Raw genomic sequence first — 25,552 nt, 5'->3', positions numbered from 1 at the left:
CAAAGTACACATTCAATAGACCATGTTACATAAACATTGTTAATTGCTGCTCTGGGCCATTTTCCTAGAAGAAAACACGTTACAGTGTGCTCAACATATAAATCCCCATTGCTTGGTAAAAAGTGGTACTTTATTGCTTCTGCAGATTTGCAGTAGATGTGAACTGATTTTAAATCAAGATGGGTGTGCGTGTCCTGCTCTCATTAAACAAGGCAATTCGCACTCGTTAGCTTCTTAGAGCACCTAATGCTGAATAGATAATTATAACAGAAAAAAATCTCAGGAAAAAGGTCTGTTTGCTGTAGTCCGCAATTGTACTTTGAGCGTTGGTTTACTTTATATCAATTTGTAGAGATTTAAAATATAGTTCAGCCTGCTGGGTTTCTTGCATTTAAAAATACTGAATTAGCACGTACAGTAGTAAATGAGTTGTGTTGCGTGTATGTCTAGACTCAGGACTCTCCCAGACCAATGATCAAGATCTGAAGAGTAGAGCTGAGATCTTCATCTGTTCTTTGCATCAGTGACCTTCAGGGACTACAGCACAGGGGAGTAGTGGTTAGGGACTCCAGTCTCCAGATCCCAGGTGCAATGCTGGTGTTGCTTTTATGTGCAAGGTACTTGACTATATGCTCCAGTCAAATGTCTTGCTTTATAAATGGATGGCTCTGCAGGTCATCATTTTAAATGACAAGTAGTTCACAGCTGAAAATAAGCCTTGGACATTCTGCTGTCTTAGTTATAAAGTACTGGTTTCCCAGTTCCACTTATCCATTATGATGTACACTGTCTTGTCTCTTTATTACCCATAAAGCTGGCTGTACCTTGTATTCCTAGTATTTTGTGTTTGGTGTTTTAGATTTTGAAGTGCTTTGTGTACGCTGTGTGCGAAATTATGTGGCTTCCAAATTAAGAACTGGTCAAGGCAATTGCATCTAAATAAAGGCTAATCACATTAGAGGCTGTAGTTAGGACTTTTTAATATTTTTTCTTTTCTATGTTGTTAATTTTAGACCCTGTGTGCTGAATTTACCTGCTGGTCAAGCACAATAATTCCACTTTTAATGTATGGTGCAGTTTTTGCACAGTACTGTGGAATTGATTTTAGCAGTCAGCGTAACCTGGGTCACATCGCCTAATCTCTTCTTTCAAATGTGAAGTGAATAACTGCTCAAAATGCATTGCTTCTGGTAAAAAGAGTTTGCTCTATGTAGTTTCATGAGCAGGGTCTGGATTTCTTTAAAATCTACAATTTACTGCTGAGTGGTACTTCTTAGAATTGGCAAACACTCTGAGGTTCTAGCGGTGGCATCTCAGACTACCAGACCCTTATATTCTTTGAGTGTATTTGAGTATTTCTGAACTATCTCATATTTCCAGAATTCTTTTGCGTATTCATTTATCTTTAATGTACATTATTAATAGTACGTAGTCTGGCACAGTGATGTTATTTCCACCTCCTGTGCTGTGAACTAATTTGACATGTCAGAAATGCTTTTAAAAAGGGTTCCTTATGAAATCTGCATTTCAGCTCATCCTTCCCAAGTTGAACGGTCATTTGAAAAGCGAACTTCTCAAGCCTGACCCCGAGGGCATGTGAAGATGCATACTGGCATGTCACAATGTGGGTCATCGAAAAGTAACGAGACATAGGTTTATTCCATGCTAAAAGAGAAGAAAGAAAACACTCGAAAAAGGCTCCACAGCCGAAACGTTGTGTTTTCGTTCTTGTCTTTTCAGCAGGGAATAAACCTATTACCTGTTCCTTTGCAGCCCGCGCATGCTGACGCAGCTCCCCACCTGAACTATTTTTAGAAATCGGATGTGTTCATTTCTATAAATTCTGGTAACGGCATGCACAAATAGTGAAGGGATTGAATTTAATTAATAGAAATCTCATTCATCTGTGTCTTGAAAGATACCAGGTTGTCCTTGTTGATGATGTGGCTGGTTAGGAAGTTTCCTACTCCCACACTCCTTTGCATAAAGAAGCCCGCCCTGTTGTCAGTTTCAAATGCTCTTCCACTTTATTTGCGTTTGTTTCACAGATTTTTTTTTTATATTTTCAGTCTCGGTATACTGCAAGGATATTTTCACCAGTCAGCTTTAGTGATGGACACAAGTGGGAACTATGTGGTAGTTCATTTAAAACTTAAAAAGAATGGCATTTCTTTATGTAAAAAGGGTTGTGGGAATAGGGGCCACGGTACTCAGGTATGATGTGGATGCTGATACATCGGCTTCATGGAAGAAAGAGCTGGATGAGATCCTTGGTTGATACCTTCGAAGAGTGGAATGGCCTTATTCTTATGATGGCACAGTAAGCCGAGCCCTGTGACCTTGCATAAAAAAAGCTATTCCTTAGAGATGAGAAACAGTGGGCAGGTTAGTTGATTCCATCTCTTTCCCTGTCAAACCCTCCCTCTCTCACAGTAAACCCAGGGAAGGTGTTCTGAAAGCTTTGTCTTTTTTATGTGTTCTCTGCTTTGCTGCCCACTTGTTGCTGATTCCCCTCACGATTTAAAGCCCACGTGCATGCTGAATTTTGTCTGATTTCACCAGGCAACAGGAACATTCATTTCAAATAAGCCTGGCAGATGTACAGAAAGACTGTTGACCTCTGTGAATCTGAGCAGGGGCAGAGCACGTGTGATCACGATAATCACGATGGGGATGGTTGATTCATTCAGCTGTGTGTTAATTTAACAGCGAATCTGAAAATGAGAGGCATCAGGCAGACCAGATCCGTGTGATGCCTGTTGGTTTTGTGCTTTTTTCGTTCTTTCTTCTTCTGGTTATCATTCTATTTTGAGGAGCAGAGAAATCACGAGCCAGTTCTCAAAGTAAAGCAAAGCATTAGTGCTGTGCATGTCATAAATTCTTCACCTGACAACCTTCTGTGTTGCTTAGAATACTGGCAACAGAATCTCTGGTCATTTGATTAATGGGTTTTCGAGCGTCACACCAGGGTGACTTAAGAATGGAAACCATTTTTCTTACAGAGGAACTTGCCTTTCAATGGCTGTGAAATATATCAGAGAAACCAAGAAGTAATGGTGTGTACAATTGTTATACTGTGGTTGGCATACTGAGCTCTGTTTGAGTTTCCCACGAAACAAAGGTTTATTTAATATAGTAATTGAACTTGCCCATCTGTTACTGGAGAATGCACAATAAGATCTCATTTAGATCTTGACTTCCAAAAGTTAGGAAAAAGAAGGTTTTGCTTTATTGCCCAGGTCAGACAAGGTCATTGATGCTAATGAGTAGAGCAGATGAAAAATAAAAGCTTTTTCAATTAGTTTTTTTTCCTAGAAATCAGTGGGCCTATTTTCTATTTTTTTTTTGCTTATTGTGTTGCAGTTAATATTCAAGGCTTGAAGATGAACTTGGAAAATTTGTCACTGGGGGAAAAAATAAATATGGATGCACAAACATGTAAAGAAAAAGGGGAATGACTTTAATTGGGCTCACATCTCTTTTCCTGGAAACGAAAAGTGATCTTGAACAAACATTCATTTGCATGTGAGGGAATGTATACAGTAAATAGCCAAAGGGGAAGGAAGGCCTGTTATGAAAATCTCTCAGTGATTTTTGTAGTCCTAGCCCTTTCCTGTTTAAACAAAACTAAACACCAGACCGCTCTTGAGATCTCTGGGAGAATGAGAAAAGAGGCACAGTCAAACTGTCTGGACTGAAATCTGTTTAATTACTGTACGCCGGATCCCCCCCAAATCTCAAGACTGAAGAGGTGGAGGAGGGGTTTTATCAGGTGACCTACATTTGGAGTGCACTTAGCAATGTGAAATACTATGTTTTGCTGCAAAGTACCAGGCCAGTGCTTCAGTTGTGGTACAACAAGCTATGCATTCCCATTCTCTTTGAGTCATGATCATGTTCCATTATGACTCTAGTTATTGGTCCTGTGTACCGTCATTGAGTTTGCAACGTAACACATTTTGTATCATGTGAGGAGGTAGACAGAACAGCACAGTGGTGAATGTGAGAGGCTTTTCACAGCATCTTGTATTTAAAAAGACATTAGGGATACTTTTACAGCCGAGTTGTGTTTTGTTTTAGATTTGCCATCCATTGAAATTCATCTGAATAGACCAGTTCTAGCCTGATGCTTTCTAACAGAAAATAATAAGACTGTAGCACTTCAGGGTTTGCAAAAGACACTTCATAAATATAAACACAAGCTGTTAACACTAAATTGTGAATAAAACATTTATTTTCTGGGAGCAATGAGTTTTGTTATTAAACATTATTAATCACAAGTAGCCATCCGTCACTGCTAGATTAGTTATTATTGCACTCTTAAAATGTTGTTAATCTATTATAGGCTATAAAGAATTTATTAAATGGAATTTGCAACTTCTAATTGAAGTTTTTACAAATAAAACAGTAAAAATGTATTGTATTGTAGATGGAAACTGGCAGCTTTCCCAGCTTAGCTGCGGCTTACTTTGGAATACTTGCGCAGAAACATCAAAGCCTCTTCCTTCTGGGTTCTGTATGGTACAGTAGGTCTGGGCTGTGCTCCTGCCTCCAAGATCGCTCCATTTCCACTCCCCCGATGCCTACACAGTGTGAATGAGTTTCAGGAATGCCCCATCAGCTAAAGCGTTGCAATGGAGGAAATGCTTGTCAAATTGAGGTCACAGTGTCCTCTGAAAAGCCAAGGCTTTCGCCCCGAAGAGTGGAAGCACTAGGAGTCAGTGGGAATGCTCCTTTGCATTAACAGAGCAGCAGTTTAACAGAATAAAGTTTTAGCTGGCATGATACAAAGCATTCAGAACTCAGCCATTTTTTATATACCATATATACGGCTGCTTTGATATTTGCAAGATTGTCTTAAAGGTCATTCAGAAAGTGTAGTTGGTTTCGCTTTTCCTCTCTTCATGATATAAGCTGCCACAGATGGAATACTTTCTGAGGCATGAATGCGGATCGCTGGTTATGCAGAATGCTGTGTGACTTGTTTTCTCTACTCCTTATCTGGCCGTATTAAGAGTATTTGTCTTCATATTGAAGACCTTTTAGCTTTTTTTTTTTCAGGAAATACTGAGGTTTTCTCTCTGGACTCTACTGGTGACTTGTTTCAGTCCAAATCTGTTTTCAACTTATCGATGATAAACTCTCACTGCATAGGTCCCTGAAAGGCATGTGCTGTATTGCCGGTGAAAATAGGACAATAATTCAGGCCAGGTGTCTTTCACTTGGGATCTAGAAGACATGGGATTGAAGGCAGACAGAGAAGAATCCAAGGTGTTTTAGTCAGTCACAGGCCCTCCTGTTTGCTGAGTCCCTTCCCAGTGGGCCTGTTTTATTTCAGCCTGTGTGCACTGAGCATTTACATGTATATGCTGAAATAATTGAGTAAGGTGTTACATTTTTGTATCACCTTCTTTTCTAAGCAGATTGTCATTCAGTTCCAATTTCAGACTGGATCGGTTTCATTGTGGTAGTCACAGATGTTTTAGAGACTGCGTTTTTATTAGTCCACAAAATTAAGTATTGGAAGAAAACTACATACAGTGTGACCCCCTGCAAATCATTCAGGTTAGCTTCATTTCCCAATTGGAGACTGGAAGATTTGAGTGATTTTAAAAGGCATTGTTTTCAGAATTTAGATCCAAAATATGATTTTTCTGTCCTGAGAGGTAGATAGACAAGTCTAATTCTTCTGCAATGTTATTTAAGTCACAGACTTGCACAGTACCTACACTCAGTATAGTCCATCTTTTCTTCTCATTAGGTATTATTCTTGTGCAAAAAGGTGTTAAAAAATAACATTTTTTTTGCATAGCAGTTTTACTTAAAAATACATACACTCATCATGTCAGTATTGAGCTGTTTATCTGTGACATCACATAGTTTAGAGAGATAGAGAGACTTTAGGGATAGACACACGTACTTTGAATAATTAGGTTAGAATTTCATTGCAGATCCCTACATTTATATTTTAAAATTTCCCAAGTATATTCTTCAGTCATCATTTCTCTCCTTTTTTTCAGTGTTAAGAGAGAAAGGAACAACAAATTATGTACTGTAGATGAAATCCACCAGCCACATAATTGTTTATTTAGGCATATGGTGAATGAATTATTTAAAATACTCAGTAAGTAGAACTGAAACGTGGTGCTACCGTCTTGTAATCTACATTCGTATGACACGCAAAATGAGACGGGCGCAGAAATGACAGTGGGGGATTTTGAGCCAAGCTGCTAGTTGTCCTCTCTCTTATTCACCTATCGATCAGAAGTTTGTTTACTGTCACAAAGTGACTGTGTTCAGACCGTCAGATGTGTTTATCAACAGATCTGTTATTAGCAGATAATCTTCACTGTACCTTCTGCTTAATTATTCACAGGAAATGGACATTTCTGCCTCCTGCGAATATGTTGTTGATGCACTCTGATTCTGAGAACCGTTGAACAGATGCCAGGTTTATATGATTACAGCAGCATTCATGAAAGTATTGCATTTTTGTGCCTCATAGCAACCTGTCTTATCATGATTTCTGAAACTTAAAGTGTACAGAACAACACACTGCATATAAGACTATGTAAGGATTCAGAAAAATCTCTGTTCACTGCAGGAATATTCTTAATCTAGGGTGTGCCACCATTAAAATAAACCATGCATGAGATTAGGAAATCCCTGAGTCCATGGAGATGAGGATATTTGACACTGAGTAAACCGTCTTGATGAATGATCTTCCATACAGTCATGATCCATTATTAAAAGGGCTGCTGGTGTTTTCTGCCTTTAATTTTTTCACTGTTTCTTAATGAATGTTCAACATGGAGAACATATGGGAAGCCTCCCCTTGAACAGTGCGCATGGTTTATACGATAATCTCTAGAAACAGAGTGCATGGCTTGTTTTTTAATACTTGGGCAGAAAGCAAAGGTAAAGTGCACAGCTGTCTTCTGCACCTTTGGAAATGAAAACTACATAATTATACTTTAAAATAATGATGCCTAGTTTGGGAGCAGGTTGTGTTATTTTTGGATGGGGGGGGGGGGGAGGTTGGTGATACTTCTGAGATTGAAAGGCACCAATTATGGTGGTAAATCTGCCATGCCCGTAATTAAGATGTTGTTCATCAGGATTTGCAAGATTTATCTTGGTATCCTAGATGTCAATAGCACAGGCATGGATGAAGAATCCTGTTGTGCGCAGTCAAGAACAGAGATTGCACCATTTAAAGAAACTGTCAAATTGAAAAAGGAAAAAACGAAAGAGGGGTTTTACCATATTTCTGAGTGGACAGATGGATAAATACAGAAGTGCAGAAGCCAGAGTGGGACTTTCGTCTTCACTGCAGTTCTTTCAGCTCTTACATGTACATGGAACATAGTGCTGTCATTTAATGTTGTTCTCTTGTTCAATGTTGATATAAATTCCTTCTGTAGTGAAAGACGTAGGCATTTCTGCTAACTGTCCTGGGCCTTTTCTGATCTTATGGGAGCCCTTAATTATGTCTGCTCTTGCACAAATCAGCATTAGAACATTAAATCATGATTATCAGGGCTCCTAAAAGCCGTCTTATGTTGTAATTATTTGGCCCACTGCTGTTTATGGTTAGATGATGTCTGTTTTTATTTATTGGCAGGATTTTATTTTGTGCAGCCCGGCCAGGGCGCCTTCCACATGGAAAAGCTAATTTAAGGCTGTGATAAAGTTGAAGCCGAATAATTTTGTCATTCATTACGTGTCAAAAAGTCTTCTGTTTGATTTTCGACTAGGACGGCGCATTTTGGGAATACGGTAAGTCGTGGGAGAAACAATGGCTTTTAGAGAAGAAGCTGTATTTTAGACGAAAGAATGGTCTAGGAGTCCAGGCTCCACAGTTCGGTCTCTGGTGCTGTGGGGGGGGCTGCTGCTCATCGACACCTTGTTCTTTCTCTTCCAGTCGGTGCTGCTGCTGGGGAGCCTGGCGCTAGCCTGCCTGGCGCTGGACCTGCTCTTCCTGCTCTTCTATTCCTTCTGGCTGTGCTGCCGCCGCCGGAAAAGCGACGAGCAGGCCAACAACGCTGACTGCTGCTGCACGGCCTGGTGCGTCATCATCGCCACCCTCGTTTGCAGGTGAGCCTTCCTCCTCTCCAGGTTTGGTTTTAACCCACCTCCACCCCCCCCCCCAACTTTTGGAGGACTTCTTTATTATGTTTTTTTTAATTTTTCACTCTCTCATTTTTGTTCTTATTAGACAATAACAACAAAAAATGACATTCACAAAAAAAATAATAAAAAAAACTTCCTACTAATATTCTTAACATCCAGTGCCATTCGAGTATATCTCTAATGGGCCCCAAGCATTCCTATGCTCATTAAGTTGCCCCTGTAAGTTATATAAAATCTTTTCAAATTTAACTTGTGAGATATGGCCTCTTTAATCCATTCTTTATACGACGGTCCTTTACTGTCCACCCATTTTCGCAATATTATTTTTTTAGCAATAAAACAGAGTCAAAAAAGTATTTTTATATTGAATTGCTACTTTTACCTTTCATAAATCACCAAGGATCCATGTAATTGAGATATTTAGGTGCCTGAGAGCTTTCCCCACTGTGGAGGTCCAGAATGACTGTATGTGCTAACTATACCATAATAAGTGCAATATGGTGAAAAATGGTGTTTTTCCTTGCAGCTTGGCCATGCACAGCAGAAGGTTCCAAATCTAGCTCAGTTGGGTAGCTGGGTAGGTCGGCTGGGTAGCCAATTTCACACGCCCACAATTCTTTGCGTAAAGAAGTACGGCTTTGTCTGGGCTGTCACTTTCACTTCCACATCAGAAGACACTTCACTTCTGCTTGTGTCTTCTGGTTCGTGTTCTAGTGTTCATTCCGAAGACGTCCACTGGATTGACTTTGTGCCTTTAGGTATTTTGAATACTTGGCTCCTGCTCCCTGCCCCTCATAGTCTTCTCTGCTTAAGACTAACAAGGTTTGCTTCAATCTGGGACTTTCCCTTAAGCCCTGGAATGCTTTTCTCCAGACTGGTTTCACAGCAGAAATATGTTTTTTATAAAAAGGTGGCCAAACTTGTACACAATATATTAAATCATGTATTACTAGTGATTTGCACAATTTTAATATCACATCCCTTGATTTAATTTCTGCATTTATAAGTGTATATACTAACATTTTGTTTGTGTTTTTTATTGCTTTCCTGCATTGTCTAGAAGATGGGAGCTTGAACACCCAAGTCAAAAACTTTCATAAATAGCTTCTTCAGGCTCTGTGTTTCCCATTTTGTTTTGGACTACATTAAATGCCATCTCCAGGTGTTTTACCAGTCTTAAATTTTATCTGAATCTTTTTGAATTTCGATTGCTGCTTCTGTAGTGTTTGGTAGAGTTTGTCATCTCTGTTTCATTGTCTGCCACAGTGACTATTTCAGTACAGTAGAATCTAGATCATTGATATAAATTCAGTAGAGTAGTGGTCCTAGTACAGATTCCTGTGGTACACCACCAAATACCACATCCATGTGGGTGATGTTGAATGGTAGTTTGTATCCTGAAGATGCTAGTTTGTGGGGTTGGAAATCTCTAACAGTTAATAGTTTTACTGTCTTTACAGTTGCCTCCCAGACTACTTGTCTCAGAGCCTGTGGTGGCAAGATATACTTGCCTCCCCTTCCTGGCAGGATAAACCAGTAGCTTTAAATTTCTTAACCATGGGCTGTAGAACGGAAAGAGATAGATTCAGCTTGTTGCGAACGGTTTTAAAGCCATCCCCCAGCTCATGGGGGTCGATGGCCATTTGCCTGTAGTCTTCAAAGAGCTCTCGGACCTGAACCTTGAGGAAGCAAACTACTACTGAATGTCTTCCGTGTGTTACCTGCTTCAGTAGCCCAGGGAAGGAAGGAAAACCTCTATGCAGTTTCCAGGGGTTCTGTTGCTCTTCCAAGTAAAACGTTAGATTTGTTGTTGTTGTTGGATTGTACTTATGGGAGTACTTAGAGGTGTGAATAAATGTGACCTACAAGTAATTTGAGTATTTATGACAAATATATCTTAACCCAGTGCAATGCTATTATGATTGTAATATTACTGTATATAAAGTATACAGTATAAGAGATATGTAATATATTCTAATACATGTAATTACAATATATGTAATTTTTTTCAATATTTTTAAAAGAAAGACTAACTCTTCATTTATGAAATGTTTTTGTTCCTATTTTATTTTGGTGTATGTATAAATATTGAGGGCACCACATAACACAAATAAGGCACCTAACACAAAATGGTTTAGGCAAGTGAAAACAAATTTGATTACTACACCTTGTGAATTTGTGACCCTTTTGCGGACAGAACAGAATAACTGCATTGTTATAGTCATAAAAATGGACAGGTTGCTATAAGGCACATAAGCATGTTGTGCTGGTGGGACTTCTGCTGCTAGGGAATTATGTCATTTTTTCCTTCTTGTAAGATCAAGGATGCCTTTTGATTTCATTCCTTTCCTCCTGTGCTATGGATTACAACTGGAGCATGCAGCAGCTAATTATAGGAGGTTCAGTGCTTCAGACAGCGTCTGCTGAACCTGATGTGTCAGTCAATCAACTGGATGTCCCACTGCAAACAAAGGTTGGTCCCATCATGCATGGGTGACCTGCTTTTAATGTCTAAATTTGTGTCAAGCAGTAGATGGAGCACTAGAACATATTGAATACTGCCTCAAATAGCTACAGCTTTATTTCTGATATATCTTATCATTTTGAATTCTTCCCTGAGGAATATTTAACTGCAGTTATCAATCCTTTCAGCAGGCAGTTCTTTTGCCACCAATAGACCAGTTTCCACCAAGAGATTGTCACTTGCAGTCTAATGTGTCAATGTATCATGAGTGTGTTGCCTAGTAAAAGGAGGTAATTCTTTTTACCAAGAGTAAAAAGCAGTTGTGAATGTAATTGGATATTGTGAATTTGAAAGGGAAGAAAATGTGACAGCCAGTGACTCACAGATGTCATCTTCCATGTTGAGATCTGACTGTTGCTTGTTGGGCATGTTAGAGTAGCCTTAATGGAAGGTAGTTTAAGAAATAATCGCCCTTCTACTAAATTTGAACTGTTGAACAGGTGGCACAACAATTTATTGTTTTAACTTCTTCTTGGCATAGCATACTGGGCCCTAAATTCTTTTCTTTGATGGTAAAATCTGCAAGAGAAATAACAATCTTGTCTTCTTTCAGTGTGTTAAAACTCACAATGTATGAGGCATATTCTTTTGTCAGCCTATAGAACGGACGTTAAATCACAGTACCATCTGTACTGTAGCACTTCAAGCGTTTCCTGCTATAGAAGATTAATTTGAAGCTGCAATGGATTCTCGTCTTCCTACATGACAGCATCATATTGAATTGAACAAAAAAAAGTTTAAAAACCTCCCCAAGTTCCCTTCCTTATCTATTTTACGAGATGGGGAGCATGCGAATCCCAGACAGTGTGTCATTTTAGAGATTGTTTTTTTTTTGTATAGGTCTATAGGCTGCTAATCAAGTATTGTTATGCAGTAACTGCTTGTTCCAAGAGAATAGAGAGCTACAAGTCTAAGAGCTGATAGTTGTGCTTTATTTTGTTGTAAATGTAGTATTTCTAGAATAACAAAGATATTGTTATTCTAGATTCTCTTGGCTGTGTTGGTGGGCTTTGATGACTGGACTGAAAGGAGTTTTGTGCTTAATTGAAATGCAACAGGATACAGGACCAAAAAGGAGCATTTTGTCCTTCACGTCAGTAAGCCTAAAGAGTTCCCCCTGGAGACTATTCTGGTGCCGCAGTGGGATCATCATCATGTTAGAAGAATGTTTGAAAATGTGGCAGTCATTTTTTGGAGGGATTTCAAGACCTGGTAAATGAAAACAGGCTTTTCTGCCTGCATTGGTTTGTTTGCGCTGAAATGAATTAGGTGCATTACAATAAAATATCTGCTAAATAATATCATCCCATGCCCCAAAGGAAGTTGTGGTCAAAGTTTGATTTCCAAATGGGTCTGCAGTACTTGACATCATTAAATAGAACTGGGAGCAAAACACAAGGACAGAATTGTAAATAATGGAAGCTGCACCAGATGGCTTTAGGAAACCCGGGGCATTTATTTAATTGTGGTGTTTGGATAAAGCCTTCTGCTGCTGCATGAGGTTCGAGATTGAATTACAGCTTTTTTGTTGGTTGATGACCACCCATTTCTGGATGCAGAAATCGGTCATCTGGGTCACCGTTCCCCTGTTTAAAATCATATTTCTTATTGATCCAAACTTTAGAATGGAAAAAAATAATAAGAAAAAGTAAGGAAATTTAAATGTGGAATCGATGTTCTGTGTTTCTTATAACAGCTTTACTTTGTTGAAAAGTGCTTATGCATAATGCGTTGTATTACAATACTTCTTTTTTGGAGTATAATATAGTGTCAGGTATATATTTTGTTAAGAAATAAGATGTTTAATTCTGCATCTTAAAGTAATTTGTGGTTACACTAGCAAGCAGGAAAATCCTTTTGACATTTATAGCAGGAGTCGGGCTGATGTTTATGATATAAGGTCCTCCAGCTGTCCCAAAGATCCTTCAAGTGGATGAGACAAATCATGCATTGCTTCATTAATTGGCGAGTGAAGATTCTGGGATTGCTAAACCGATCATATGGGATGTATCAGGAACAGTTTTGGCTTTATACACAGTTTGCACACAGTTATTGCATTAAGCTGGCTTGTTCAATGTGAAGAAAGCAAGTCGTTTTGAGTCTTAATTCAGAGCCAGTGAACATAGTTTGTCAATAAAACACTGTAGTTAGTGAAGAAAAGATATTTTAATATTGTAGTTACTGCAAGTGTAACCCCATGTACGAATACTTTGTGTAGAATTGCTTGTGAAAAGTATCTAGATGAGATCATGAGTGTGAGTTGCTGTCATGGGTACATTTCTGTTTCTGGAGGTAATTCAGGGAGCAGTTGATTCAAAATGCTGTTCCTAGCCAGGAGAGTTTGGGATTTTCTGCTGCCTGTTTGTAACAGTTTTTGTGGGTTGTTGAATGAATAATGTCGAACGTTAAAGAGCAGCTGCGCAGTGGAAGATTAACCTTTATCCTTTAAATGAACCCGAGACAAGGAAACATAATTTCCCTCCAGGAGTGCTTCCAGAGGAACATCTGTAGGTACATGCTTTACAAATGTGGATAATGAATTAAAAAACATTGTTATAAGGGCTGCTGGCCGCAGTCCCACATCATTTCCTGCCTCTTCCTGTCCTCCCACGGTACTGTAACGTGAGTCTGGGTTAAAAAAAAGCCATTTCTTAATCGCATTTGTAAGGGTCAGAGATTAAGTATCCAGGTCGTTTATCCTGGTATGTCAGAGGTGCTGTCTTTTACAGTGTAACACAGTCAAACGGCACAGTCTGTGGTTTCTTTAACCTTCTTCATTTAAGAAAACCTTTAAGAAATGTTGTCTTAAAGTGTTGATTATAGAATGCGTCATGGCGAGTGGTGGAGCAGGTGATAGTATAAATCTGTAAGAATCCATTATCCAATCCAAGCTTTTTTGTCTTTTCTCAAGCTGCCCTTTTTTAACATTGTACTGAAATTGAATGGTTGCAAGATGGAGCACATTAAAAATCTGCTTTCAACCACTGTGGTGAATCTTCTCGGTTGTGCTAGAAGAGCTAAGTTTTGCCAGTTTGTGGCAATTAGATTCATGTGACTCAGTGAAAGTTCCTAGGAACTGTGCTCATCACATCAGTGTGGAGCAATTGGAATGCTGGCTGCACAATTTTGAGTTTTTCTCAGGAATATTAATGGCTGTAATATGGAATGCACCTCTTAAATGACAGGAAACAAATTCTAAAAATTGCATTTTGCTAAAAAAAATCTCCCAAGTTATTGCAGATTGTTCACGGCAAAAACAGACCTCACATCTTTGTCCAGTTCTGTCAGAACACATTTTCCTTACAAGCTCTTTGTTCAGAATATCAGTAGAATACTTGAAGAAATTTTCTTTTTATTTCCATTTTCCTGAAAGCCAAATTAGATACTGTGCCATGTAAAAACAACCCTCTGGGCTGATGCTAGAATTTTATAACATCGTTTATATAGATTAAAAAAACATTGAATGCAAATTGCTTCATTACCAGTTTCTTTAGCTACAACATTTTTTTTCTCTTGGTTAGTTTTATGTTATCACTGTGGTCTGTTAGCCTATATGACACAGAGGGTGAGAATGACAGTAGAGACATGTCTTTTAGTTAACAAGCTAAGGGCTTCATTCACAAAAAAAGGACTTATGTGCTGAGTGCCTTTTGTGAGAGTTTTGTGTGGGTGACTGCAGAGAAGAGGACTGTTTTGGGACGTTTTCTGTGATGCGTTTTAAATAATTGCTTTCATTTGCATTTTGAATAGTGTTTTTGTTTTCAAGGGGGTTCCAAAGCACTGCACCCATAAGGAGAGAGATCCACTTCGCCCTCCTGTGAACCGCAGCACCCATCTGGGTGACACACGGCAGTCATTACACACTGCTGTGGTCCACTTGAAAATTGCTTCACCATTGAAATTCAACAGGAGACTTGAAATGGTCATATTGCACAAAATAGCTGTTCAAAGCAGAATTTACACTATTCTTAAGTAAAATTTAGTTGGAAGACTAAGGCTAACACTCATTCTTTTGCAGACAAAGTGCCATTGGAACAGACAGTGCCTCCTACAGCACAGTATTCACTATACTGGGGAAGTAGTTTGTCCAGAGTTAAGAGTGCCACCTACTGGTCCATCAACACCACTTACAGCATCAAACCAGGCTAGGCTTGTTTAACTTCTGATATCTGACCAGATTGGGCTGCAAAGTGGTAATACTGCTGTCCAAAAATGGCTGAGAGCCTTTTTAAAAGTCTTCAGAGATTTTCTCTAAATATAGAGCTTCTTCCACCAGCAAACATTTTAATCTCATCATGTCATTTCCTTCATGTGAACTCCTGGGGGTTCTTCTGTGTTTATCTACAAAAGCACAGTCAAGAATTCAGCTCTGGAGACTTTTCTTCGGCAGCCTTCACCATACCATTGTGCACGTGTGTCTTTGTATATTTAGAGCTGATCAGCTTTCTGTTGTTGTGTGTTCTGATGTTTTTAAATCTTTAGTATGATACAGACAAACCTCAGCAATTCATCTGTTCTGCCCATCCGTTATTTAAATGCTTCTTCCAATTCTGAGTTGCGGAGAAGCTGGAGTCTATTCCGGCAAGCAGTAGGGGCAAGGCAGGGTACGCCGTGGACAGGACGCCAGTCTGTCACAAGGCAGAAACACACACACAGACACACACTCACACCAAGGCTAGTCTTGTCAGTAGCCAAATAACCTATCCATATGTTTTTGGACTGTGGGAGGAAAGCAGAGCCCCTGGAGGAAAGGACACTGTGAGACCACACAGACTCCACACAGACAGTAGCTCAGCCCTGGAATTGAACCCAGGGCCCCAGTGCTGCGAGACAGCAGTGCTACCCATGCCACCCAGTTCATTTTTTCCCATCCTTGCTAAATGCCTGATCTATAACACACCCTTGCCCAAACCTTGCTGAAAGAACAGAGATGGAACCCAAAAGGGAGATGAAAGTTTTCATTGTTACCATGTATCCATGAAGAAGGCTTTTAAAAGGAGAGACGTGGGAGGGGAAAAAAGGTTTTCCTCACTATAAGAATCATTCATTTTCTTTTTGAATTTTCCTGCTAGTGGTAAAGCTTTGCAGCTTGTGGTTTACTGCCTCTTTTGGATTCAGGCCCAGAAAAGCAGGCCAAGGGTAGGATTCTACCACAGCTGCAAGCCTGTCAGCTGTGCATCACCTCTGCACTGATTTGATATGGGCACTTAAGTATCACTGTAGTCCTGTGCATGGTCTGGGGGGAAAAAAAGAAAACTTGCTGTGAGCAAGGAAGCTAGTTACTCAAAAGCCTAGTTTATAGTGTAGAGTGCTTGTTTGAACACCAGCAGCTCAGGCATCTGCGATTGCCGGCAACATTTCCAGCATTTTCATGGATACTGCATATTTAATTCAGTAGTGCATTTCACCAATATACAGCCTTTAAGGCGTCTACAAATAAAACCCAAAGAAAGACACTAAATGAGGGCATCTTGTGCATTAATAGCAAACTCACAGCCTCGGCAGTTCGAATATTGTAACCAGTATCTCTGTTTTAGGCGTGCCTAGAAACTGCTGTTAAAAGAAGTGGTACAAGGAGACCTATGTAATTTCATTTTGTGTCCGTTCTTCTCTTCCGTGTGCGGCGAGGGGGCAACTCTTCGAGTACAGTCTGCAGAAAGGCCTGACGGGTGTTGTCAAGGGTTTCTGGCGGTGGCAGACGCTGCAGGGGAGGCAGGAGCAAAGCCGAGTGCTAACAGAATGGAGGGGGAGGAGGGACTCTAGTGGGAGATGCAGCTCACAGGAGTGGAACTAAAATGTGACTCGGAGGACGTCGGAGTGGGGTCAGAGCAGTCGTGAGGCTCGGGAAAGTCGGCGTGGAGAGCGAGCTGCACTGGAGGTGGGAGGAGGGAGATGGAACACTCTGCAAACGCCTACAAAGCACCTGCAGCAGCAGCGGCATTAAAAGGCTTTGCGTGACTTTGTGCTGCAGGCTGGTGGAGCATCTGGGGAGGGCCCTGCCAGTGTGTTGCTCACTCACTCACTTCTCCATCAATTATTCAGTGAAAAAATGCCAAACCCAACTGTCATTTGTGGTGCGGTGTATTCTGAAGTCTTAAACACTCGCATGTTTTTCTCCTCAACTAAGAGCCAAGATACAGTGCTCGTCCTAAAGCATGCACAATATTTTAGTGAAAACGTAGCACTATTTTACAAATGCATTAACTCATTTTACACAACAGTCTTCTTATGTCCAAAACACTTAATACAGTGAACTGAGCTAATGATTATTGTCAAAATAAGAAAGCATTTTTAAACACTTTTAAAGAGGCTCGTCTGACACAGAAAGGTAGACTCCAAAATGCCGAATACAGTACGTGAGTCTTGTTTTCTTACACTTGAGTCCAAGAACTCGCATATTACAATGACTACATACTGTAAGCTGTCTTACCTGCAATGTCCTACCTGCTATATCTATTCTGGTTGGATATAACTGTTTACATCTGACAAGATATATTGTTATCACCAGCTTATCATGACTGGCTCTCTTTATCAAGTCTGCAAATGTGTGTCGATCACAGTTTGTTTACTGGTTGTCCTGGAATCAGTCCAGATACTCAAATCTAGGAATTTTGATGTCTCATTTTTACTTAAACCTTCTAAGATTGGTAGTATTGTCTTTTTTTCATCTTTATAAGATTTGTGCATATTCGTCCACAGCTCTCCAAGTCTGAGTTAGAAAAGCAATGCAAGTAATTATTGTAACGCAGTGCTTTCTGGTGTATTCAAACAAGCTGCTGCATGTTAGGAACTCTGCTCCTTGGATGTTATCCAAAACTAAAATGCATGAGACACATCACCTATTTAAGCTTCCTTGCACTAGCTCCCTGTGGATTTAAGAAAAAAAGGCAAAAAGCAGACTTCCATCTTTCTTTGGTCTCCAATACAAAGCTATAACCACAGGGAGCTCTTGTGCTTCAAGACTGTATGACGATTTCTCAGCCCATATTAGCTGTTCAGGACAGTCTGCACTTTCAGTCTCACTTTTATAAAACTAAAGCTCACTTTTATAGTTTATTGTTTAATTCTAATGGGTAAGGCAATGTAAATAATGCATTGTTTCAATTTGTGTATAACTGTTGCTTCTGTTTGTTTGCTTAATTGTATGGTGTCTTAAGATGATGCCTCAAGAATGACTTAATGTAGGAAAATGGACGTTTTTTGTCACATCTAAGGACAGTGTTAATACCCTGGCAGACAAAACCTGCACATCAAACAGAAAGCATGACTTTCTGTTACAATAGCAGGGGCAGCCTTTCAGCTCTGATTATCATTCTAATTTATGGGATCAAGGTAAAGGGGTCAGGTGGGTCATCTTAATTAGTGATTTTACTCCTGCACGCATGTTCAGGAGTCATGAAGTTGATCGTTTAAGCTGACTGATAGGGAGTCTTTCTTTCCTTTGAAGCTCTTGATGTAGGTTTGCATCCCTTTTCAAAGAGCATCTAGCCTTTAAAACGATGGCTCTAGCAAGCAGAGCTGACTCACACATGCATGATTAATTCTTGCACCGCTAATGTGATGCCTGGCTGCTCAGTTTAATGTAGACTTTAACTGTTTTAGAACAGAATGAGCTTCTGGCCAATGCATGATGTCTGTGGAGTTAGCACACATCTTCCCTTTACAGTGATTGCTCTTTATAACTGCGTGTCGACTTGTAATAACATTACAGTAGCATTAGTGGTAGACAGTTTCAAGGAAACTTCAATCTGAGTCACCTCTTTAATCTCTTTAATCCTTTCAGTCTTCAGTATCGGATTGTCTTCTTCACTAAAGTTAAAGTACGATCCCAAGAGGTGAAGGGATGGATTTTACTTTATTAGCTTTGCATTGCGCTGTAATGGTTGTTGGTATGTTGGTAGAATAAATCCTCATTAACTTAATCGTCTCTTGAGTTGTATATAAGGGGGAAGGGACCTGGGCAAAGTAACCAGTCTTTTTAGCAAATAAATCTTCCGGTAAGAAAAGTTCAAGTCTAACCCTGACAGCCTAGAGCAGGAGAGGACAGAGAGAGCGCTGGATATTGCAGTCTGCTCAAGAAGCTGGACACCCATCCCAGCCGTCTCTGCGCGGGTGGTTGACCCCTCCTGTTGGCAGCTGAACGGTGGGTGAAGATTTTGGCAAGCTGAGACGAAAATGAGTAACAGGAGGCGATGGCTGAAGTGGGAATACTGGGGCAGCTTTTCACAGTCTTGACTAAGTGCCTGTTGAATTCGTCATGATTGTGAAAGATCTTGGTCAGGATACTTTGAAGCAGAAATCTTCAAAGTTACCAAGCACTGGTTTGAAACTATAGTTGCCACAGTGTCATCCTTGGGTTGTAGCATTTTGTTTGAGTGACTGAACACAGCTCTAAGTGTCCTTCTGTTGTGTGTGTGGGGTCCTGTTTTACACCTGGCAGAAGTTAATGTGTCCTGTGCATTAAATTAATATGGAAATTCATCTCTGGACTTCATAGGAGAAAAATGCTAAACTTGGAAAACAATAAGTGATAAGACATGTAGTAGAAAATTACTGTTTTTAATATGTATATGTTATATTATTATAAAATGGGAAAATCCAGGTTTTATTTTTTTAGTTTGTATTAGATGGTGGGTGCACATAATAACCAATAACAGATGAGATGAGTGTAGGATATCTGTAAGAGTTACAGCTTGGAAGCCCCTGGGCAAGAGTCACAGGCTGACTAAGTCTGGACGAAGTGGCGCAGTGCTGATGCCTCAGGAACAGCTCCACTTCCCCCACGTCGCTGCGTTTCATCTCTATTCCATCAAAAACACATTTTCCCAAAAGGAGACGAGATGCGTCACTGAAGTCAATATCGGAGGCCCGTGCTGTTTCCTTTTGCACTCATGTCCCTGACCTCTGTCTAAAACACTTGATAATGCGTGAACCCTTGTATTCCACAAATAGTCTTTGTGCCATATGGTTTATAATAGGCTTACTAAGCCAGTTTGAGCTGATTGTAATAGTTTCCCCCCCCCAGTAAAACATTGATTACATGTGTGGAAATATTGTGAACACTATATTGTATATATTGTAATGTACAGAAGAGTACATTTTGTAATATACTCGGCCATATTCTACGGCACCAAGTCTCTGAGATTTTCTTTTTCGTGCTGTCTCAACTTTGGCCTAGAAAGGTTGCCATGGACACCAGATCAGATTTAATGTAGAAGAACGGATGAGAAATACAAGCATTGGAGGTGCTTAAAACTTTTACATATTGCTCTGAAAATGTCTGTCTTCTGGTTTTTAGTATTCCACTCGTAGACAAGAGTCTTTGTATTACTCATGTCAGTGGATCTGCAGCAGCATTAGTAGGGTTTGTTGAAGTATCAACTATCTAGTAGTACCATTTAAAATGTGCTGTATTTTTAATGATGAATCTGTCATGTGCTGTCACATTAAATATTGAAATGTTTTATATTTCAATATAATATAGATATATAAATATGTAATATATATAAATATAATATAAATAGGAAAAATATTTTAAAATATGACCTAAAATATTGAAATGTGTTATGGGTTTACTAGTTTACATAGTATGGATTTGATAAACATTTTACATTATGTTCTGTTGCAAAAGTAAAGTTTAGATAGACTCTATGAAAATGACCTGAAAAACAATGAATGTACAGTAAATCAGTTTCCTCCTGACAGGAGCAAGAAAACAAAACGTTAGTTAAAACATAATTGGCGTTATCCTTCGGTGTAGATTTTCATCAACATCCCTATTCACGCTCCCCTGATCTTTCACTTGACAGTGTGGAGAAGAATCCCACCTTTGTGAATTAAATGTATGTGGCATTTTAAAAACGAATACCCCTGAATTCAGAGAAACCAAAGCTTCTTTCTACTGGCTGAGCTTGGATTAATGTTAAACTAAGATGAGTGTGTTTTACTGTCTGCCTGCAGCCAGATTAACAGATTAAGGAGATTTCTACTCCTGACCTTTAAAGCAAGTAGCCTTGCTTGCCTTCTGCCAATTCATAGCATACTTGCTTTTTTACTCAAGAACTCACAACGGTTACAATAATCAGCATTTTTGCAGAAATGTGTAATCTTTCCCCTTCCAAATCGCTGATTTATCTTTTTATCTTTGCTATGCATAAATAACGCATTTGACTTCGATCATTTTATATCCTTGAACATGTTTGTCTTCTTTTTATTCGGGTCGTTCTGATTTGGCAGCTATTGGCTTACCCGTTTTAGCTTTTCAGACAGGTAGTTAGGGAAGCCCACACACACACTGCTGGTTCTAAGTGCCAATCAGCGCGTTCAGACTCGATGTAGGCTTTTGAAAGGATTTTTCACCTGTTGCAATGTGTTTTCGCAGCTTGTCAGGAAGACAGCTTGAATTCCAAGTGCAAAAAGCACAGGACAAAGTTCCTACCGTGCAGACATTGAAGACCCGTGTCTCGCTTGAAATGATTGATGGAGAATCAGTCTTAATCTCAGCTGGTCCTGGTCTGCTGTAGCACCTTCTAAGCTGCCTGGGTGCTCAGGATCTTAAATCTTCCTGCAGCAGCAGGGAAGTACTGTAGAGTAGTGCAACAAGCTCCCCCAGGGTGCCAACTTACAGATCGTGGGAGTTAAAGCATTGTTTACATTAAAAAAAAATATTATTTATGTCTCTTATCATACCAGCCGTAGGGTTTGGATTATTTTATTTTCTCATTAAGTGTGGGTTGTCATTTTGGATGGTGGGGGGGGGGATCTGGGGGAAGTGGTGGCGTTCTTTTTTGTTTGTGGCTTGATGTCCTTTCAATGTTTAGTGTTCAAAAGACTGACTAATAAAAATGGGGGAAAAAAACCTCTCCTCTTACTATTACAAGGCTTAAATATATAATTGGGAAACGGGCGGCTTTCATCGCCTTCAAGCGTGTGAACCGATCGTCAGTGTTGTTATATGGTAGGAAAGAAATCTTTGAAGATTCTGAGAGTTCTAGGGGTCTGTGAACCTTCATGCTGTTGTAGAGGGGCAAAGGTTGCTGCATAGCAACCACTTTGTGAGCTTAAGCATGAGTCCAGTTGCATGTTTTATTTATTTCCCACTGGGTCATTGTGAGGCCATCTAACGTTAAATTGGTGGTATTCTCTCAGGAGACAGTTATATGAAGATTCACCACTACCAAAGCACTTCGACTCTCGCTCGCTCATTAAAAGTCAATTCGTGATAAAACAGAAAAAGACCCACGAGAACCATTTGCTTCCAGTCTCAAGAGCCCTCTTGTCTCCTTTCAATTTGCCATCAAATATTGAAGGATCACCTGGTTCTCAAGATCTGCGGTTACTTGCTCTCTGGTGTCAGGACTCAGATGAGCTACATGACAAGCTGAACTAGAAGTTTCTTTTCTGAGCTGCTTTTGAATGATGCGTTCAAAAGACAGGAACAGCAGGACAACAGGTGGCTGTGAGGCTGTATTTATCACTCAATTATCCATAAACTGTACAGATTGCTCGTGACTGCTGACTTAGTAGGCTGGCAGAAGGAGTTCTGATTTCTCGTTTGTTTCAGAAAGTTTGCAAAACAAAATCACATATGTTCACATTTAAATATATACAAAATCTAGAGCCTATATCCTGTTACATAGTCACAAGTTTTAACTAAACATTTAAGTGAATTATGATCCACTTAAGAATTTTTACTTAAACTGTCCAAAGTATTGTCAGTGGGTGTGTGGGAAAACAACATAAGTGTTATCGGTTTTCCCGAATGGGCTCAATGACCGGATTTAAATATTCCAACTTTAATTTTTCATTTAACATGTTTTTGTTTCTGAACTGTGAAAAATGTTGTGCTCTTATAAAAATACACAGATTTTTCTGACATTCATTAGCTTTATATGCATCCATTTATCCATTTTCTAACCACTTCTTCCACTTGAGGGGTGCAGGGGAGCCATAGTCTATCCCATCGAGCAAAGGAAGCCAGATGATTTCAGGGCACACACGAACACGCACACACTCACAGCAGGACCACTTTCCACAGAAGACAGTTAACCTGCTAGTATGTAATTGGACTGTGGGTGGAAACTGGAGCATCTAGAGGAAACCCACTTGAACACAGCGGATAACATACAAACTCCATGCACACAGCATCCCAGGTCCAGGATTCAACCCAGATCCCCAGCTCTGCGTGGCAGAAATCCTATTTACTGCACAACTGTGCCGCCTGGTCATATATCCTTACAGTCCTAAATGTGTAGAGTTAGAAGGAGCTTTGGGTGTCGTTGAGCCCAACAAATACCAATTTCAGGATCAAATGATGGTCAGTCCCAGTGACATCTGTTGATTATAGGCACTGGAGACTGAGTGTGAGGATGAGTCAGTGACATGTCATTGCTGTGATTTCAGTCTTTCCGTGGTTGTTAATGTTGCACTGTGTTTGCAAGTTTGTGACACAGAGGTTTCTAGCTGACCATCAGGCACGTGGAAGGGTTTTCTCGCATATGCTAAAAAAAGCTGAGGGATGAGGACTTGCTCTGTCGGGTTCCTGTGTTTCTGGTTGTAGTTCACAGCAGTATGATTTACTTGTGGATGCTGTGTCTGTGTCTATCTGCTGGGTCTCTTGGGGAAAAAGACTTGTTGGTTTTGCATTTTGTTCTTTTAAGACATCTGCATGTGTTTAAAAAATACTTTTCCCTATTTTTTTTCCTTTTTATATAATGTTCCTGTTTTTGTTTTTTACTGCACTTGAATAATTAGAAAATAAAATTGTTTTCACAAAAAAATGAAAATCTAATTAATATAACTTTTGCTGACTCTATAATATACAGTAATAATCTATTGTTTGATATCCTTTTAGATGGAACAAGGCCAAGCTGAAAGCGAATAAAAACAAGAGTTGAGAAAGTAATGTGAGGAACAAAATAATAGGAGAGACAGAATTTAGATGACTTAGTTTCTCATTAGTTTTTAACATTTTTAATGAATGTCTCCAACCAACAGTTCTTTGATGTCTTTTCACACTTTTGAGGGGAACGATTCCAACGTGCCACTTTCTTAACACGATGTTTTCATTGATATGCAGGCCATGCTTAATTTAGCAGGAAACTACAATGTCCACTCTTCCAGCAGTAATTTGAATATATTAATATTTGAGCATGTTTACCTCAATGAGTCATTAACTTTTGAGCACACAGATGTTGCAGCAGGACACAGACTGGCAGACGAAACCACTAGAGCTTTGTGCTCAATACCAGCGTTTCTAATGCAATGAAACAGCATCTGCATTGATGAGATCGCTTTCCCATAATCTGAAGTGCCTTTGACTGGCTGTTCTGCGACATCAGTTCCCCTGCTGTCCCGTCGATCTTTCTGTTGGATTCATTGAACTTCAGTAGCATTGCTAACCCCGTGCTTTGAGTTGCCTGGGCTTTGTCGCCTGACTTTCTGGAGGAATTCAATTCCTGCCCGCTCCGTCTGAACAGCCTGGCTTCCTTTATGAAGCTGGCAGAGAGAACACCAGACTGCTGGGTTCACACGGCTGTGTCAGGTTTCCCCCCGCTGACCCCTTCTCCCCCCATCCTCCACACCCCCCCCCCTCAAGTTTTCTGCCTCTTTGTTTCCTTTCAGTGCTGGCATTGCTGTGGGTTTCTATGGGAACGGCGAGACCAGCGACGGAATTCACCGGCTCACATACTCTCTCCGGCACGCTAACCGCACTGTGGCAGGAGTGGAGAGATTGGTGAGTACATTCACGTCTGGGCTCGACACCCCCCACAGGAGCCCCAAACAGACGGGGTTTGTTTATCTCTGCCTTGCTGAAGGATGCACATGCTGTGAAATGGGTTCTCTAAAGGAATACAGAATTGGAGCCTCTCAGAATTGGTTAGTTAAAGCCCAGATAATAGGCCCAATCTTCAAGCACGCCCCTTCACCCTCTCTGTGCTAAATCCCAGTTCCACCTGCTGATTTGGTGTGACAAATAGAGTGCCGTTTTTAGCTGAGCTCTGCTCAGCTTGAAGCGTTTATTTCGTTTCGTAAGGATGAATATTAAATGAGTGTTTCATTTTTTCCTTTTTCCAGGCCGCATACTGTAGCATTATTGACGATAGCATCATGAAACTTCCTTAAATTAAAAAAAAAAGATCTTAAAAATGATCTGGCTCTTAATTTTGGGTAGGTCTTATTGTATTGTTCACGTGCAACTAAGATAGAAAAGGCTTTGGTCGGAGTCGGAGATTGATCTATTCAGTTTGGGAGAGCCGCTTGATCATGTTGATGCGATACCGAGTTCCTGGACATGCAGCCACCTTACAGGGGTCTCAGCGGGAGCAGGCAGATTGAAAACACATCTACTTGATTCCTGCAGAAGCGAAAACTGCTGAACTGCTGAACAATAATTTCATTGTTCCGCGTTGCGCTGCCGAAATGAGTCAGACTTTCGGGGTAGAAAGTGCCTTATTGTGAAATGCGCAGCTTCTGAATATTTCAGCTGATGGTATTTATCAGTGAAAGGAGTTTTTATTCTTTACTTGATGGTTTTTTTTCTGTAAATGCCAATTTAAAAAAAAAGTTTTAAAATTATATTTAACCTACCGCTGGAAGTACTAATGGCAAAGTATAGCCTCTCTACCCTTTTTATTGTAACACTGAGCTTTTGTCTCTGTTCCCATGGAAAAATGTCCTTAGAAAATTGATGATTTAATCCTTTTTTCAGTCCCTGATGTCTTACTTTTGTCCAAGCTATCCAACCATGACAAACTTGTCTTAAGACGAATGTCTGTTAAACTACTGCCCTTAAAATGCGGCCACAAGCAGGGAGTACTAGAAGCTCTGCCTCTCGCAGTGACAATACCTTCATTGGGTTGTGTGAGTGACACAGGAGGGCCAGCACGTGTGTGC

The 25,552-nt window shown here is 40.0% G+C and overlaps 1 protein-coding gene across 2 annotated transcripts in view; it reads left to right on the top strand.

Annotated features, from left to right (window-relative positions):
• Positions 1-25,552, top strand: part of ttyh3a (tweety family member 3a) — an 86,691-nt gene that overhangs the window by 20,547 nt on the left and 40,592 nt on the right. For both annotated transcript variants that reach the window (XM_088936391.1, XM_088936390.1), the window contains exons 2-3: positions 7,925-8,097; positions 24,281-24,392. In XM_088936391.1, coding sequence (XP_088792517.1) covers positions 7,925-8,097; positions 24,281-24,392 — 285 coding nt within the window. The remainder of the gene's footprint in view (positions 1-7,924; positions 8,098-24,280; positions 24,393-25,552) is intronic.

The sequence above is a fragment of the Atractosteus spatula genome, chromosome 18 (genome assembly GCF_055471065.1).
Source record: "Atractosteus spatula isolate fAtrSpa1 chromosome 18, fAtrSpa1.hap1, whole genome shotgun sequence".
Lineage (NCBI taxonomy): Eukaryota > Metazoa > Chordata > Actinopteri > Semionotiformes > Lepisosteidae > Atractosteus > Atractosteus spatula.
Note: the sequence above shows the minus strand (reverse complement) of the source record. Positions and strands in the feature narration are given on the sequence as shown.